This window comes from Symsagittifera roscoffensis, chromosome 3, assembly GCF_963678635.1.
Source record: "Symsagittifera roscoffensis chromosome 3, txSymRosc1.1, whole genome shotgun sequence".
Lineage (NCBI taxonomy): Eukaryota > Metazoa > Xenacoelomorpha > Acoela > Convolutidae > Symsagittifera > Symsagittifera roscoffensis.
The window spans coordinates 48601832-48620266 of NC_087064.1; the positions used below are offsets into that span (position 1 = coordinate 48601832).

The window sequence follows — 18435 nt, forward strand, 5'->3', positions numbered from 1 at the left end:
TCTATCCGGCCGAAAATAAGATAGCGTGACGAGCAGACGGTGTACCCTATCCGAAATTACTCTATGAGTTATACACCCCAGTCATAACTCAAAATTCCTGGTTACAAGAGTACTCTGGTAAGGGTAAAAACCGAAGTCTCCTTTTGATCCTATAAGTCGAGTGCCATTTTTCCATCACCAGCCATCACCATATTCACATTGAAGAGCAATTTTGCTTGAACTCAGTGGTCATTGTTGCGTCACAAAAACTCAGCACACACATAAAATAGAAGCCAAATTCTTCAAAATCATTTATGAGTTTTTCTTGAAAAAAAAACAAGATCTAAATAATTCACTTCGTTCATAAACTTTTTAAAAACTAGATAGTTCAAAACAAAACAGATTCAATCATTGAATTCTAACGGCTAACGTATAAAAAGAACAGATGTATCATCGCTTCAAAAATCAATGACCAAATATTTCATTTGAGTATTATATATGTAAAATTTACAGACTAAATATGTAAATCTCAATAAGATCAAGACGAATATACAAAAACTGTATTAGATTATGCATTAAATTATCTAGTTGTCAGAACTTCAACTCCGACATCTATGTCATTACGAAACAATACGCAGCATATGCAGTTAAAACGCTACTGCTCTGGATTAAACCGTAATGCGTGACAAAATTTGAAACTATTTCGCGAGTGATCATCAAAAAATAAGAATGAGACATGGAAAAAGTTTCGCACACAAGCAAAATCAACTTTCTTTTATCAACCGTTGCATATTTGCGATGAAAACTAATAAGTTTATATTCTCCATTATGAAAACATTTTTATTTCGACTTCCATATAGAAATGGTCAAAGGTCTCAACGCAATTTGAACCACTCGAGGTTTCTCATTTCCATTTTGATTTTAAAATGATTAGAGGTTTTATTTAATAGCTTGTACACGAACTTGTTGCCATAGCCCCGAGAAAAAGAAATCAAGTTCAATTCAATCGAGCATTCATATTAATTTCAGTTCGAATTGTAGATAATAGACAGAACATACGAGGAGTACAATTGTGAGCTAAGGCACTAGTTTTGGTGGCGCCGGAAGTAATAATGAAGTTTGAGCTGATGTTCTATTATGGTTCTGTTGCAGGGAAATTGTCGAGTGGTTCCCATTAATTTCAGAGAGTCTAACTGGAACGACTTGTGACGCCAGAGAAAACGAGGCTGCAGACAGAAGACTGGTTCCATTTAGGTTCGTGATTGGGTTATTCTCACTGGACCCGCCTCCGGTTGACTTCCGTGGACGAGTGACTTTCCTCGACCGCACATTCTCCTCTCCGTTTAAATTCAGTTCTGTGTGGTTTTTGTGGTTGGAGCTTCGCTCGTGCTGTTGTAAATGACACATTTGGACGAACTTCTTGTCACAATACTAAAATGAAAATGATTTTAATTCATTTCACGGGACAAACAAAACTAAATATGGATTTTTTGGCATAGCGTTCTCTTTAAACCTGACTTTAAAGCACGATGTCGTTAGTTATTGCTGTACTTCCTGATTTGAATACTCGCTTTTGATAGAAAAATAATAGGTTCATCGGTAATTCCGACTCCGAAGCATATATGACGACGCCAACTTACCCTGCATTGGTAGGGTCTCTCGCCAGTGTGCTTAGCTCTCATGTGCTGCTTCAAATGACACAGTTGCTTGAAACGACTATCGCACTCATTACACGGGTACGGCTTCTCCCCTGTGTGAACCCTCATATGCTGGTCCAGCTGTGAGTTCTGAGGGAACCCCTTGCCACAATGTGAACAAGCATACTTGCCACTCAACCTGGGCGCGCGTGGAATTTTATTCGAGGGTCTTCCCGGTTTGCGAGGCAGCAGATCACTCTCGGCTATTGTGCTACTTATAGTCGATACTGCTAGGGCATCCTCGCTCTTTATTACAGCGCCTGATGCCATATTTGAAATGGAAGACACGTTCATGCTGTTATTGGTACTGTTGTTGTTCGTATTGCTTAGCTTTTGGATCTGTGTCGGAACCAAAGATTGCGAATTGTTTACCTGGTTAATATGAATTGCATTGTTTTCATTACTGTCTGGCATCACTCCGGTTCCATTGTTAAAAGTGTTTATATTCGGCAGTCTGAGCGAATGAGGCAGCGGCGATGGGGAGGCTGTGGAATCGGCTCTCGGAGATGGCGCATTTACATCGAGCCTTCCGCCGTCCACTCTTAGGAAGCTGAGGTGACCAGGGGGAGGCTGCTGCACCCCGGCCGCCAGTTGATTATAATAGGATACTATCGAATACGTGAGCGCCACTTTGTCCTCTAGCGTCCTGATAACAATCATTATAAGATTTATAAATTGTTAACAACCCCACATCTCCAGATGAGTAGGCAATTCGGGGTTCGTCATAGGTAGTGGACATTAGATACTAGTTATCATAGAGGTTGCCCTTTTCGCTAGATCCCAGGGTTCCAGTGCTCTAAGAAGTTCTTTACACAATTGCACAACTTCCTCCATTTTTAACACAGCCAACTAACAGTTGGAAAATAGTACTGAACGTAGTAAGTAGACAGAAAAAGCACTGACTTTGTTGAAAAAATTTCGAACTCCAAAGAAAAAAATAGATACCCTTTAAGCTACTTGAATTTCTGGAAAAATTCGTGACTGGCGTTTTTCTGATAACATTAACCCAACTTGAGAAAACTGTATCAATAGGTAAAGTTTTTATTCCACTGTAAGTCTAAAAATTTACTTCCATTGCTGAAACTACAAATCGTTCAGGTTTTCTTCTCACCATTTCCACGTTCGTATTTGGAGAGTACTATTTACGTAAGTTTCAGCAGATGAATTTCAATTGAACTCAAAGTTGCATATATATCTAAGTGCATTGATAAATACAATAACATGTATGAATGCACATCTGTAGTTATTAGAGCATTTTAGACTTTTTCCTGAAAAAAAAAATCACCAAGACCTATATAAGAGTCTTCACTACGTTCATTACTCTTAATAAAACATCAGAATATAATTTTTCAAATAAAACTTAGGTCAAAATTAATGTCAAGCCGAATATTACTAGATAAAAAAAATCAACAAAGTTCAAGACTTATGTCCTTATGACAAGTTTTGCAGAAAAACTAGAAATGTTTGATGTCACGATTGCCTTAGTTCTTCTAAAACTACTGCTAAATTATGTTCGGATATCCGGCTCCGGTCTGTTCAAACATATGGTTAGAATTTATAATTCTTTTTTTTAACGAAAAAACATGTTAATTGGTGAAGAGATGGATGCTTACTTGTCAACTAGGGAGTCAATATTTTTAGGCGGCAGATAGAATTTGAGAAATCTGTCAAAGTTCACTTCCTCCCCACTCTGAAGCATCAGGCACATTTCCCGAGTGGGTCCACTCTTTAACACTATAGTTCCACTAGAAGATGCAGGAGGTACTCTTGTTGGCTGTTCTTCTTTGTTACAGCCCACAGCTGCGTTCGCTGAAATATTCACCCTTGTTAATCGGGCTTAAAACTTCTTACTTAACTTGGGAGCTGACATATTTTTGGGTTTAAATATTAATTTCGGATGCTTTAGTACAATAGCCGTATCAGTAGCGGGTTGGAATGGGATGTCTCCCTTATGTAATGTTGTTCCTGTTATTTTTTGTTGTGGATCCCGTCACAGTTTGGGAGGGCATACATAAATGCCCAGTGCGGCGAACATAGTCCAGGATTTAGGTCGGCTTTTCCTGTAGGACATTGTATGTACCTTATGTAATATTTTAGGACATCAATTTTTTGTCGTTTTTGTTCGACCATTCTAAAAACGTTTCTTGGCAAAAAATGGTCTTCATTTTGTTTTAGGAAGCATTTTGTTTTAGTGAAGCATAGCCAACAGACAGTTGGAAAAGAGTCAAGGAACGCAAGCAAGCAGAAAAAAGAACTGACTTGTTAAAAATATCAATTTTAAAATTTCAAAGAACAAACTAGATGTCTTTAAAGCTCTTTGCATTTTTGTAACAATTTATGATTTTGTTTCAGCTGGGGAATTGGAATAACAAAACCCACTTCCAAAACTACTTCGGTATTGATTAGATACCAGTCAACACATTGCATGATTTGACCATCGGTCGATCATTAGTAGTTGGTGTTAAATTTATAACAAACGTTTTAATTCAGACTTCAGTTTTATAATTTCTTCTTACACTGTACATAACTAACTAGTATATTATGGCGCAGTCAAATGAATCGAATGTGCGTGAAACCCCCTCATTCTGGCTAATCATACCTTGGAGCCACCACATTCTTGGACCCAGTGGAGCGAGCAAATTCAATTGGCGATAATTGCTACAGAGAATCTGGATATCGATAGTCTTAACGGAACAGGAAGTGAGTTGGACACAGATAGAGTAGAGAAGCGAGGAACAAAAACGCTATGAACCTATACGAAGACGCCGATAAAAAGCGGATCAAAGAAAAGAAAAAGTTCAATGGTATGAGACTAGCAGAGGCCGACAACAAGCTACGCTCAAATTTATTGCAAGCACTCGGCAGCGAGTTTAAAAGTGTCATCGCCCAAAAACCCTCGGGTGAAAATTTTAGCCATATCATCTACTGAATTTTGGAATCTGCTAGACGTTGCCTTTAATAAACCTCCTAATACAACTTTCGAGAAGTACAAATTGCTAAACCGCAAACAAAAAGGTTGGGAGTCATTTGAACAATTTTGGGGCACACTGACAGACCTAGCTAGTACATGTAACATCGAGGAGACCAACGAAGCGGAATGGATTAGGGACGTCTACATTTGCAACATGAAGAATACCGAAACCCAACGGAAATTCCTCTCAGCTACAATCAGCCCCTCAGAAGCTCTAAATCAGGCTCTAATCGACTAAAAAGGCTATTTTAACCATCAGAAATTGACGAATATGGCAAGATCTTCGACCAATGGACCGACTACTAAATATTTTTATTTATAGAATCAGAAAAAGGAAGAACCGAGCCTTAATATAGAAAAGAGAAACGCATTTATGAAGAACACTTGAATGTATGTCCAGCGAAGGACATCACGTGTAAAAAGTGTAACAGAGGAAATTTCAGCAAACTTTGTAAATCCCACAAAAAACGACCATCTGCAAATGTTGAAAGCGAGAATCATGTAAATACCGAGAATTGTACATACTTTCCACCGGAGAAATCATGGAGCGACAATCAAGAAATGTGTGGAGTGATAAACGCTTCGAATGAGAACGGACAGATTGACGATGACAATTTTTCGGTGCTGAGCGTTAGAAAGATATACGATGAAAACGGACTCGAAACCAAGAAACTCATGAACATCGTATTGGGATGGGAGATGATTATGAATGTGAATATTCCTGTAGATTCGGCTAGCCATGTTAGTTTTATAAAACAAAAGGTCCTTCACGAACTTAAATAAAAAAAATGAAAATTTGGTTAATTTTTCCAACCTGAAAAATTACCCAGTGGAGAAGAGGATCAGGAATCTATACTGGTTTCATAGACGACACGATCAAAATCCTGGGGAAAATTATCATTAGGAGCCAATCCAATGGGTGAATTTGCGAAGAAACGCCGTTTTTCATCACAGGAGGAGATGAACGCAGTAAACTGGGGAGCGACAACCTACCGAAATTAGGGATCGGAGTTAAACAGAAGAAGTGCTACCCGCCAACAATATGTTCAGTCAGCCAACCATCAAGGGAGAAGGAAGTTGAACTAACTTTCTTTTTCATCCGAACAAATTTTTAACAACTTTAAAGAATTATTCATGAGAATTGAGAAAATTCCGAATGACCGCAAGGTAACACATTTTCATTCTCCATTTGAACCAGTTCAGGCAAAAAGAAAAGTGTTTCCGGGCGTAAACGAAGAGCTAAGAAGAATGCAGACCGAAGAAAAATGCGATGAGGACTGTTTTATTAGGCAAATTGTTATAACAAGAAAGAAAGATGACTCGATTAAGTTGGCACTAGACTCTAAATTACTGAGCAATCAGATTTTTAAAAATAAATATCAGATGCCGAACATTCATGAATTAAAAGACAATGTTGCTATCCTACTTTCGGAAACTCCCACTGAGCAGGTCTGATTTAGTAACTTAGACTTGAAAAACGCATACATTCAACTCAAACTGTGTGAAAGTACAAGCAAGCAGTGTAACTTCAGCATTGTGGGCGGTGAAACAACGATCGATTTTTAACCTGCTTCTACGGTTCGATCGACATGCCTAATGAATTTCAACGAGTCATGGACTCAATTTAAAAGATTATACCGTGTACAAATTGCTACACAGACACACTGGTTGCTTCGAAAGGATCTTTAGATGAACATAGAGTAATTGCAAACAGAATTGTGAATCTTAGAAGAGAATAATATGGCGGTGAAACGGTGAAACTGTGCATTCTTTCACAAAGAAAAAAAACGTTAGATTTTAAAATCTCTGGAGATGGAGTGCGACTAATGGTCGGCAAAGCCGACGCTATCAAAAACCTTCCAATCCCCAAAAATATCTCGGAATATTAGCATATTATAGCGCTTAAACTCAAACACGTCCAATTCTCATACGATCATGCAAACCTTTTGAAGAGATACAAATCGGATCTTATATTACTCCACTCCCCTATAATTCCTACAGATCATGACGAAAGACGAGAAGATCATCTGGGAAAACTCCTACAGATCATGACGAAAGACGACAAGATCATCTGGGAATATTTACTTGGAACGGATCATACGACAAAGCTTCCACGCTATCGTTTGCGAACGAGGAAATAAACTTGGACTTCGCAAGACTGTTGCACGTTTTTTGGGGAACGAAAAAATACATCTTCTGCATCGATCGTTTCACAAAATTTCCTTCTGCGAATGTAATCAACAACACCACCTCACTGCTTTATTTCCTTTTTAAACAATTACTGCCATCTTCATGGATTTTCAAGAAAGATTAGAGTCGACCATGGGTCCTGTTTTTTTATCTTACGATGTTAAATCCTTCTGTGAAAATTCAACATCGAAATCATCTATTGTACAGTCGGAGATCATAGATCTAACGAACTTGTAGAAAGACTTGTATATACAGTAAAATCTAAATTATTGGCCATGTCATTCGAATTACCAAAACCTTCCTTCAACTCTTCGATCGAAAAAATCATTTGGAACCTCTGAATTACAAAACAAGCTTCGATAAATTGCACTCCCTTCGAGAAAAAACTTAAGAACTGCAAGCATCAGATGGAAAAACCTGATTTCCTTTGACATATGTTTACATAAAGGAAAGTCTATCTTATCGGACCAACGGTCAAGGAATTGGGAATTACACGAAGACGGCTACATGGACGTTGACATGGAAACCCAGACCGACTCAGAGGACAATCTACCCTTTAACCCTAACCCACTCGGCGATTCCTCGACTGACCTGTCAAGACCCGGTCAAATCGGCAGATCCACGAAGAAATTTGGCTCTGGAAGTAATAAGTAATAATTATAGAAAGTCGGCTAACAGAAAAAACGGGGATCCCGATTTTAACCTTGTGAAGGATAACATCGTCGAATACTCAGACCTACAATTTTGCTTCATAATGGTCACATCTTGCGTCAATTCGATTTACCGTTCAAAGGAAAATTGCTCCCCAGTCCTAAGAAAATCGTATGGAAACCTTCACCCATTGTGCATAATCCAACACTTCCTTCGCGTGTGGCAGGAAAAAGGAAACTCACCACCCATAAAGACCATTGGGAGAGAACACAGCTCAGGCAGTGTACTTCAAAAGCGGACACCGACACGAACCCACGATCCGACTACTGAACTGGTAGTGATACATGAGTCTGCGCATAACACCTCAGGTTCTTCTTCCTATCTAAATCTAAACTCATGGGATGGGATAATCGAGGACTATTTCGATGACGTATCAAATAACCACATGCCTTTTCGTCAGGAAGCCCGGTCAGGACCTAACCATGAAATAAGTATTACAGGTGGCGAATCTACACACCGGATGCCCTCACACTCAGTTAGACCCGCGGAACATCCTCTAGGCGGGGACCTTCTAGAAACTTCGCTCAGAGCTGGCTCGGAAAATAATCCGATCCAACTGGACAGTACTCCGAAGATCCCTCCCGGGTGGAATACCAACCAAGACCGTTTACACCTCATAGAAATGTGGGCCCATCGACAACGTTCTGGAAAAGGAGGACGCAGTCACGGAAGTGATATCGTTAGACGACAAACCACATAACCCTCCGATAGTAAATTTCATAGACAACCTGCAGATTTTTTAACGCCGCTAGTGGACCTCCCTGCGAGACATACTCTGGTTGCTGAAACCACCCTATCTTGGTCTTAGCAAAAATCTACCCCATCAGGACGAGCTAGTCAGACTCCGATTCATACTATCCACGCAAGTTCACCTAGCGGATCCACACCTACACCCCAAGTTCCGCCGGACCTCCCAATTAAAGATATTGAGGATATTAGCGAAATCTCTTCAACGATTGACTCTGAACTCAAAAAACGTTTAGATGAAATTGGGCTTTTCCTGTAGGACATTGTATGTACCTTATGTAATATTTTAGGACATCAATTTTTTGTCGTTTTTGTTCGACCATTCTAAAAACGTTTCTTGGCAAAAAATGGTCTTCATTTTGTTTTAGGAAGCATTTTGTTTTAGTGAAGCATAGCCAACAGACAGTTGGAAAAGAGTCAAGGAACGCAAGCAAGCAGAAAAAAGAACTGACTTGTTAAAAATATCAATTTTAAAATTTCAAAGAACAAACTAGATGTCTTTAAAGCTCTTTGCATTTTTGTAACAATTTATGATTTTGTTTCAGCTGGGGAATTGGAATAACAAAACCCACTTCCAAAACTACTTCGGTATTGATTAGATACCAGTCAACACATTGCATGATTTGACCATCGGTCGATCATTAGTAGTTGGTGTTAAATTTATAACAAACGTTTTAATTCAGACTTCAGTTTTATAATTTCTTCTTACACTGTACATAACTAACTAGTATATTATGGCGCAGTCAAATGAATCGAATGTGCGTGAAACCCCCTCATTCTGGCTAATCATACCTTGGAGCCACCACATTCTTGGACCCAGTGGAGCGAGCAAATTCAATTGGCGATAATTGCTACAGAGAATCTGGATATCGATAGTCTTAACGGAACAGGAAGTGAGTTGGACACAGATAGAGTAGAGAAGCGAGGAACAAAAACGCTATGAACCTATACGAAGACGCCGATAAAAAGCGGATCAAAGAAAAGAAAAAGTTCAATGGTATGAGACTAGCAGAGGCCGACAACAAGCTACGCTCAAATTTATTGCAAGCACTCGGCAGCGAGTTTAAAAGTGTCATCGCCCAAAAACCCTCGGGTGAAAATTTTAGCCATATCATCTACTGAATTTTGGAATCTGCTAGACGTTGCCTTTAATAAACCTCCTAATACAACTTTCGAGAAGTACAAATTGCTAAACCGCAAACAAAAAGGTTGGGAGTCATTTGAACAATTTTGGGGCACACTGACAGACCTAGCTAGTACATGTAACATCGAGGAGACCAACGAAGCGGAATGGATTAGGGACGTCTACATTTGCAACATGAAGAATACCGAAACCCAACGGAAATTCCTCTCAGCTACAATCAGCCCCTCAGAAGCTCTAAATCAGGCTCTAATCGACTAAAAAGGCTATTTTAACCATCAGAAATTGACGAATATGGCAAGATCTTCGACCAATGGACCGACTACTAAATATTTTTATTTATAGAATCAGAAAAAGGAAGAACCGAGCCTTAATATAGAAAAGAGAAACGCATTTATGAAGAACACTTGAATGTATGTCCAGCGAAGGACATCACGTGTAAAAAGTGTAACAGAGGAAATTTCAGCAAACTTTGTAAATCCCACAAAAAACGACCATCTGCAAATGTTGAAAGCGAGAATCATGTAAATACCGAGAATTGTACATACTTTCCACCGGAGAAATCATGGAGCGACAATCAAGAAATGTGTGGAGTGATAAACGCTTCGAATGAGAACGGACAGATTGACGATGACAATTTTTCGGTGCTGAGCGTTAGAAAGATATACGATGAAAACGGACTCGAAACCAAGAAACTCATGAACATCGTATTGGGATGGGAGATGATTATGAATGTGAATATTCCTGTAGATTCGGCGAGCCATGTTAGTTTTATAAAACAAAAGGTCCTTCACGAACTTAAATAAAAAAAATGAAAATTTGGTTAATTTTTCCAACCTGAAAAATTACCCAGTGGAGAAGAGGATCAGGAATCTATACTGGTTTCATAGACGACACGATCAAAATCCTGGGGAAAATTATCATTAGGAGCCAATCCAATGGGTGAATTTGCGAAGAAACGCCGTTTTTCATCACAGGAGGAGATGAACGCAGTAAACTGGGGAGCGACAACCTACCGAAATTAGGGATCGGAGTTAAACAGAAGAAGTGCTACCCGCCAACAATATGTTCAGTCAGCCAACCATCAAGGGAGAAGGAAGTTGAACTAACTTTCTTTTTCATCCGAACAAATTTTTAACAACTTTAAAGAATTATTCATGAGAATTGAGAAAATTCCGAATGACCGCAAGGTAACACATTTTCATTCTCCATTTGAACCAGTTCAGGCAAAAAGAAAAGTGTTTCCGGGCGTAAACGAAGAGCTAAGAAGAATGCAGACCGAAGAAAAATGCGATGAGGACTGTTTTATTAGGCAAATTGTTATAACAAGAAAGAAAGATGACTCGATTAAGTTGGCACTAGACTCTAAATTACTGAGCAATCAGATTTTTAAAAATAAATATCAGATGCCGAACATTCATGAATTAAAAGACAATGTTGCTATCCTACTTTCGGAAACTCCCACTGAGCAGGTCTGATTTAGTAACTTAGACTTGAAAAACGCATACATTCAACTCAAACTGTGTGAAAGTACAAGCAAGCAGTGTAACTTCAGCATTGTGGGCGGTGAAACAACGATCGATTTTTAACCTGCTTCTACGGTTCGATCGACATGCCTAATGAATTTCAACGAGTCATGGACTCAATTTAAAAGATTATACCGTGTACAAATTGCTACACAGACACACTGGTTGCTTCGAAAGGATCTTTAGATGAACATAGAGTAATTGCAAACAGAATTGTGAATCTTAGAAGAGAATAATATGGCGGTGAAACGGTGAAACTGTGCATTCTTTCACAAAGAAAAAAAAACGTTAGATTTTAAAATCTCTGGAGATGGAGTGCGACCAATGGTCGGCAAAGCCGACGCTATCAAAAACCTTCCAATCCCCAAAAATATCTCGGAATATTAGCATATTATAGCGCTTAAACTCAAACACGTCCAATTCTCATACGATCATGCAAACCTTTTGAAGAGATACAAATCGGATCTTATATTACTCCACTCCCCTATAATTCCTACAGATCATGACGAAAGACGAGAAGATCATCTGGGAAAACTCCTACAGATCATGACGAAAGACGACAAGATCATCTGGGAATATTTACTTGGAACGGATCATACGACAAAGCTTCCACGCTATCGTTTGCGAACGAGGAAATAAACTTGGACTTCGCAAGACTGTTGCACGTTTTTTGGGGAACGAAAAAATACATCTTCTGCATCGATCGTTTCACAAAATTTCCTTCTGCGAATGTAATCAACAACACCACCTCACTGCTTTATTTCCTTTTTAAACAATTACTGCCATCTTCATGGATTTTTAAGAAAGATTAGAGTCGACCATGGGTCCTGTTTTTTTATCTTACGATGTTAAATCCTTCTGTGAAAATTCAACATCGAAATCATCTATTGTACAGTCGGAGATCATAGATCTAACGAACTTGTAGAAAGACTTGTATATACAGTAAAATCTAAATTATTGGCCATGTCATTCGAATTACCAAAACCTTCCTTCAACTCTTCGATCGAAAAAATCATTTGGAACCTCTGAATTACAAAACAAGCTTCGATAAATTGCACTCCCTTCGAGAAAAAACTTAAGAACTGCAAGCATCAGATGGAAAAACCTGATTTCCTTTGACATATGTTTACATAAAGGAAAGTCTATCTTATCGGACCAACGGTCAAGGAATTGGGAATTACACGAAGATGGCTACATGGACGTTGACATGGAAACCCAGACCGACTCAGAGGACAATCTACCCTTTAACCCTAACCCACTCGGCGATTCCTCGACTGACCTGTCAAGACCCGGTCAAATCGGCAGATCCACGAAGAAATTTGGCTCTGGAAGTAATAAGTAATAATTATAGAAAGTCGGCTAACAGAAAAAACGGGGATCCCGATTTTAACCTTGTGAAGGATAACATCGTCGAATACTCAGACCTACAATTTTGCTTCATAATGGTCACATCTTGCGTCAATTCGATTTACCGTTCAAAGGAAAATTGCTCCCCAGTCCTAAGAAAATCGTATGGAAACCTTCACCCATTGTGCATAATCCAACACTTCCTTCGCGTGTGGCAGGAAAAAGGAAACTCACCACCCATAAAGACCATTGGGAGAGAACACAGCTCAGGCAGTGTACTTCAAAAGCGGACACCGACACGAACCCACGATCCGACTACTGAACTGGTAGTGATACATGAGTCTGCGCATAACACCTCAGGTTCTTCTTCCTATCTAAATCTAAACTCATGGGATGGGATAATCGAGGACTATTTCGATGACGTATCAAATAATCACATGCCTTTTCGTCAGGAAGCCCGGTCAGGACCTAACCATGAAATAAGTATTACAGGTGGCGAATCTACACACCGGATGCCCTCACACTCAGTTAGACCCGCGGAACATCCTCTAGGCGGGGACCTTCCAGAAACTTCGCTCAGAGCTGGCTCGGAAAATAATCCGATCCAACTGGACAGTACTCCGAAGATCCCTCCCGGGTGGAATACCAACCAAGACCGTTTACACCTCATAGAAATGTGGGCCCATCGACAACGTTCTGGAAAAGGAGGACGCAGTCACGGAAGTGATATCGTTAGACGACAAACCACATAACCCTCCGATAGTAAATTTCATAGACAACCTGCAGATTTTTTAACGCCGCTAGTGGACCTCCCTGCGAGACATACTCTGGTTGCTGAAACCACCCTATCTTGGTCTTAGCAAAAATCTACCCCATCAGGACGAGCTAGTCAGACTCCGATTCATACTATCCACGCAAGTTCACCTAGCGGATCCACACCTACACCCCAAGTTCCGCCGGACCTCCCAATTAAAGATATTGAGGATATTAGCGAAATCTCTTCAACGATTGACTCTGAACTCAAAAAACGTTTAGATGAAATTGATTTGAATTTTATTTGAAAACTTTCAGTAGTTTATCTATAAAATATTCATTTTACAGTACTTATTATTGATCCATTTTCATTATTGTGTATATATTTTCTTTGTAAATGTTAGATGTACAGCCGTAGAATTGATTTTTTATTTTTTTAAAAAGACTTCATCTGTGTAAAATCTGTTAATTCACCCATTTTGTACATTTGTACCTTCCAAAATTTCAATTGTTGATTTCATCATTTCTTTCTGTCATGTTATTTGTTTCAGGCGCAGTTTTTCAATTTTGTTCCTACTTTGAAGGGGGAGATGGGTATATAAAGAATTAGTCTTGGTAATTGTAAAGCTTAAAAATTTTTCCGGTGGGAAAGGTTGTGATTTGTTTTTACAGTTTGTCAATATGACCATCGGTATTGATTAGATACCACTGAACACCTTGCATGATTCGACATCAAAACTTTTGAGACGAACCTCCATTCATTACTTTTCTGCGAGAGAACAAAGAGACGAAATAAATCCTTCAAAAACCGTCAAAACATTTGTTCACCAGAAAGTTTCAGCAAAATATTTTGGAACACAATTACTTGCACCATTACATGAACACAACATCAAACGAATTTCCATTTCAGCGAAATTTTTTTTTGCTGTGTTAACTTAGCCATGAAATTACAAACGATAGTGCGACAACTTTTATCAGGTGGAAATATTTTCAATTAGAAAACAAACGATCATAGCCGGATTCGAAGCCTCGGCCTTTGACGTTCAAGGCAGGTAAATTACCTGTATGCCTTAGATGCATCCTAATAGTGTGGATTTAAAATGTTTATAAACCAAGCTACAAACTGATTTCGTGATTCTGCTAAACAAGTTAAATTGAAAAAAGCATGTTCCGACTTGATAAAGCCTGCTGGAAAAATGTCCATGAACAAGGAAATCGAACAAAATCAATGGCTTTTTAAAAACGTTTTGCAATTTTGGAGGAAAATCTATCAACTACGTTAGAAATTTATATCAGTTGATTAGATATTTCAAGTATAAAATAAGAAAGAATTGACTGGAAAATCAGTCTTTTTCGGTCTGCTTAGACGTTGTTTGGATTAAAATTTTGGCGCATTCAGTCCTTCTGTCACGATAATGGACCGTTTAGACCGTTCAACCCTAAGCTTGCGTAGCGAACCAAGAATTGATTCTGAAACTTGAATTTGCTTGGACATAGGGTTATATATAGGAAAGTAGACTTACAATGAGCACCAAGCTTGGACGAGAGGGTAGGCGGCGAGGCGGGATTATGTGGGTGGTTGAGCGCATTTGTGCGCATGAATTTGGCCAAGTTGATGTGGTCTGATATCACACTCATGAGACACTTCTTTCGCGGTAGTCTGCACTAAAAGGGACTAGTATGACGAATTGGTGAGTATCAGTCATTAAAGGTCAGTGTCTGACGCATGTGGCTGAGGGTCGACTTCAGTCAGTTGAACATGTCTAAAACTTTCATGCTCCATCTAAAAAGCACCAATTCGTGAATAGTGTCTGCCAGTGCTAGGCAAATATGACGCCAGCGCTTTAAGAAGACATGGCATTGAGACGACAAATGAGTAAAACAGTTCAAATGAAATGTTCGAATTTAAACGGTTTATAATTCTTAATCAAAAACGGTTGTTGTCTTAACAGCTGTCGTCTTATTTGCCGGACCGTGTCTGCCATATATAGTGTCTTTCAGGTAGCTACATGTAGCGTTATCAGCAAAGCGAGCAGCTTTCATCATCGGTAGTTTTTATTTGGTAGCTTGTTTTCTAGAGGATTATTTTATAATAAAGACAAGTATTTCACTCATTAATAGAATGCACTAGTTCAGAAAAGTGCCTGGTTGAAGCGTTCGTACCTACCATTCTCGATAAAGTGGAAGGGAATTATGACCTTCGGTTTCCTTCCACCTGATTCCAGATATATCAGCTTATAAGACTCGAACAGCTTATAAGACTCGCAACTCGTGAAAACAATACACTTGTTTGATAAACAATAATTTCTTTACGTTATATGAACTGCTTAAAAATTTTACACTGACTTGTCGTATTTTATATTGATTCCATTATTTCTATTAAAAAGGCAGCTTTTGGGTTCCGACTAAGTTCCAGGGGTGAGAAAGAACTATGGCGAATGCACTCTGTGACTTTTGGGCAGAAAAAAAAGCTCGTAGCTCATCGAGTGTGCTTTCTTACTAATTCATTGAGTGATGTTTCGGATTTCAATGTATATACGAATGAAAGGTTTTTTTTCAGGTTCCAAAAATACTGATCTTAATTTTCTGATAATAAAACACATCGTTACCGAAGAGCGGATAAAATTGACCCTTAATTTCGACAGAAACTATATTCAGTTCGACAGAAACTAACAATAAATGAAAGGTTAATTGCTGTTCAAGAACGTAACTTAAAGAATTATCATTTTAATTTGAAAAACAAAAGAAAGAAGATATATTTCTCATGTGATTTATTTGTGTGTAACAAATAACTCTGAGAGGAGAGCAAACGAACCCATTTGGGTTCTACACGGTTTCCGTTTACACAAAATTGACATGAACAAAATTAACACTCAAATTAACAATCAGTATCAAAAACTTATAACAAAAGGACAAGAGTGCAGGGAACAATCGTTGCCCTTCTTTCGATTTTATGTTTTTAAATGACAAGCTGGATAAGAAGTTCATCGGGTATCATGTCCCTATTGCACAGCGAACGAAAACTCGTGTTCTTCCGACCATTTCTGATCGGACCACTAAAATGAAGTGAAGGAATTATGGCAATAGGGTGTTTTTTTCCTACCAATTTTGATTAACTCAGAAAAAAAATTCGTAAGGTGGCAACTGTGGTATCATACTCAAGTCCCATTCGTTGGTATTGAGATTTAAAAAATCAAAATTTTCAGGAAAAAAAACAATACTTGTGTTATTTTAGCTATTATCGCAACTTTTTGCTTGTTTTCACCTAATTAAATAGTGCTTATTTAGGATCTTTTGCTAAGATCAGTGTGCTCGGAGTGCTTCTTGTGCGCAACATCTGTATTGAAATACGGCATTGAATGATATCAACGTACACAAGCGTAGCTCTGTGATACATAAAGCTGCTTTTTCTGTTGAATTGAAAAGCTAGTCTTCAGTTTCTGGCAGAGACCGAAAAATAGTTCCGGTTTTTGATGTTCTTTAGCTCCTCTGTGCAAAACAAAGTTCAGTTAACATTTGGACTCAGACAAAATGAAACAAAGATGAATTGAAAAATACATTAGCAGTTTTGAGCCCCCCGACACGCAATTCGACTGTGTGTGCGTGTCGTACCTCAGCAGCGATCAGGGGGGTCTATCGACAGCGGCGAATTTGAGTGTATTTTAGGGTTCGATGTGCGCTGTTGTTGGGCTTGGTTTCGATTCGAAACACTCGTACTTCTGCCGCCCATTTCGGATACTCTGTTAGCCCGTGTAAGGTGTCTTCTTCGTAAACCTAAGTTGCAATGCCGGCAAAATGGAGAGTCTGATTTACTGTTTCTGAAATTGGTGTATTGTAAGAAAGGGGCGCGGTTTAGTCTTCACCTGAATCAACTGATTTCCTCTCCTTAACTGATCTATTCATTGGGGCTCAATGGGTAGCCGTTTGTTATGAGCCTGTGTTGGTGATTGACTTCGACTTTTTCCACATACTGATTTCTGATTCTTGTGTCTGTTCACGTTAACGTCTTGTTATATGTTAACCGAGGCATTTTATTCCAGTATATGGAGCCCTGCAGCCCTCCAGTCTGTTCTAAAGCACTGTTTCCCTTTTGCCTTCAGTCTATGAAGGCCTTTCGTTTGAGCCAGGATGCGGAGAGGGTGATTGGCACTAAATCATCGACATTTTTCCAAGAGATTTCGTGATCTGTCGTCTCCTGCTTGTTTCAAGTTGTCTCCCGTCCATGCCGTTGTAGGCTATGTCTTTAAGGAGGCCGGTTTTCCAAGCTCTGTCAAAATCAGGTTTTGTCCTCCGTTTCTACGCTTATCCGTTTCATAGTTTTGAATATACGAGGAATTCTTATATGTAATGTTTTTTCGATATATACTATCATACCTACAGGTTCCCTTTGTGAACTGCGATGTACTATTGTGCAAAAGAAATTATGTTAACCAGGTTACCAATTACCACAAGATAATCCAGTTGATATTTTGTAGCAAAATTACGATAGATGGAAACTTTGAGAAACATTAGAGCAGTACTTGTATTAAACTTGATAACTATAATTCACGATTTATTCATTTCATTTTCAGTCAATTGTACATGGTACTCAGATAGTTTTTGTAGATACAATATTCTGCCAGAAAAAAGACGTTTTTCAAAAATACAAATTATAAGCTCATCCTGCTATATACTTTGCTTTAAAATAAACTATAAATACTGTTCGGAGTATAGCAGAGCGATTCAGCTATCTAAATTGAAACTGCCACCTTTTTTAATATATCACCGATGTTTTACTTTGAAAGGACCGAGGCAAGGAAAAAACTATCCTTCGAGAAAAACGTTGATCCGACCACAAAGTGTTTGTTTTTACTTTTTTTCCAAGTAAAATAAGGAACCAAAAAAAACGTCAGCTTGGCTTGAGTGATATGTCATGAAATCTTTTAACATCTAAAAAAATAATATTTTTTTTTGCAGTGTCGAGAAAAACAGTAAATAAATTTTAAACCAATCTATAGCAGATGAAGCTAGCGAGTAGAGCAAACTGACGTAAAATAGGCTATGAAAAACAAAAGTTCTGGTCGTGACAATTTTAGTTTGTATTTTTAATTTATTTCACATATATATTGTCTGTTACAGCTGTTACTTATGCTTCTAAGCTTGCTTAACATTTTCTCTTCACACCACGCACACATACGAAACTTAACCAAGAAGTGAAGCGCATCTTTAAACATCATGCGATACCACACAGACAGAGCATTGTAAGCTAGGGAACAGAAAATAAAAAGGAAGCCATAATGTCGATTAAAAAACTTGAATAAAAAATGTTGAAAAAAACATCTACAAAAATCATGTCACGAGACATTTCCCATTTGAGGAGCACAGATAGGCCGA

The 18435-nt window shown here is 38.6% G+C and overlaps 1 protein-coding gene across 1 annotated transcript; it reads right to left on the reverse strand.

The window, feature by feature from the left end:
• Positions 1 to 377: 377 nt before the first annotated feature.
• Positions 378 to 14842, reverse strand: LOC134841544 (zinc finger protein 90 homolog). The gene is made up of 4 exons (XM_063857574.1): positions 14586 to 14842; positions 3290 to 3485; positions 1620 to 2322; positions 378 to 1410 (listed from the first exon to the last, which is right to left on the reverse strand). The coding sequence occupies exons 1-4, from the start codon at positions 14698 to 14700 to the stop codon at positions 1057 to 1059; spliced, it is 1368 nt and encodes a 455-aa protein (XP_063713644.1). The 5' UTR covers positions 14701 to 14842; the 3' UTR covers positions 378 to 1056.
• Between the last annotated feature and the right edge of the window lie 3593 nt (positions 14843 to 18435).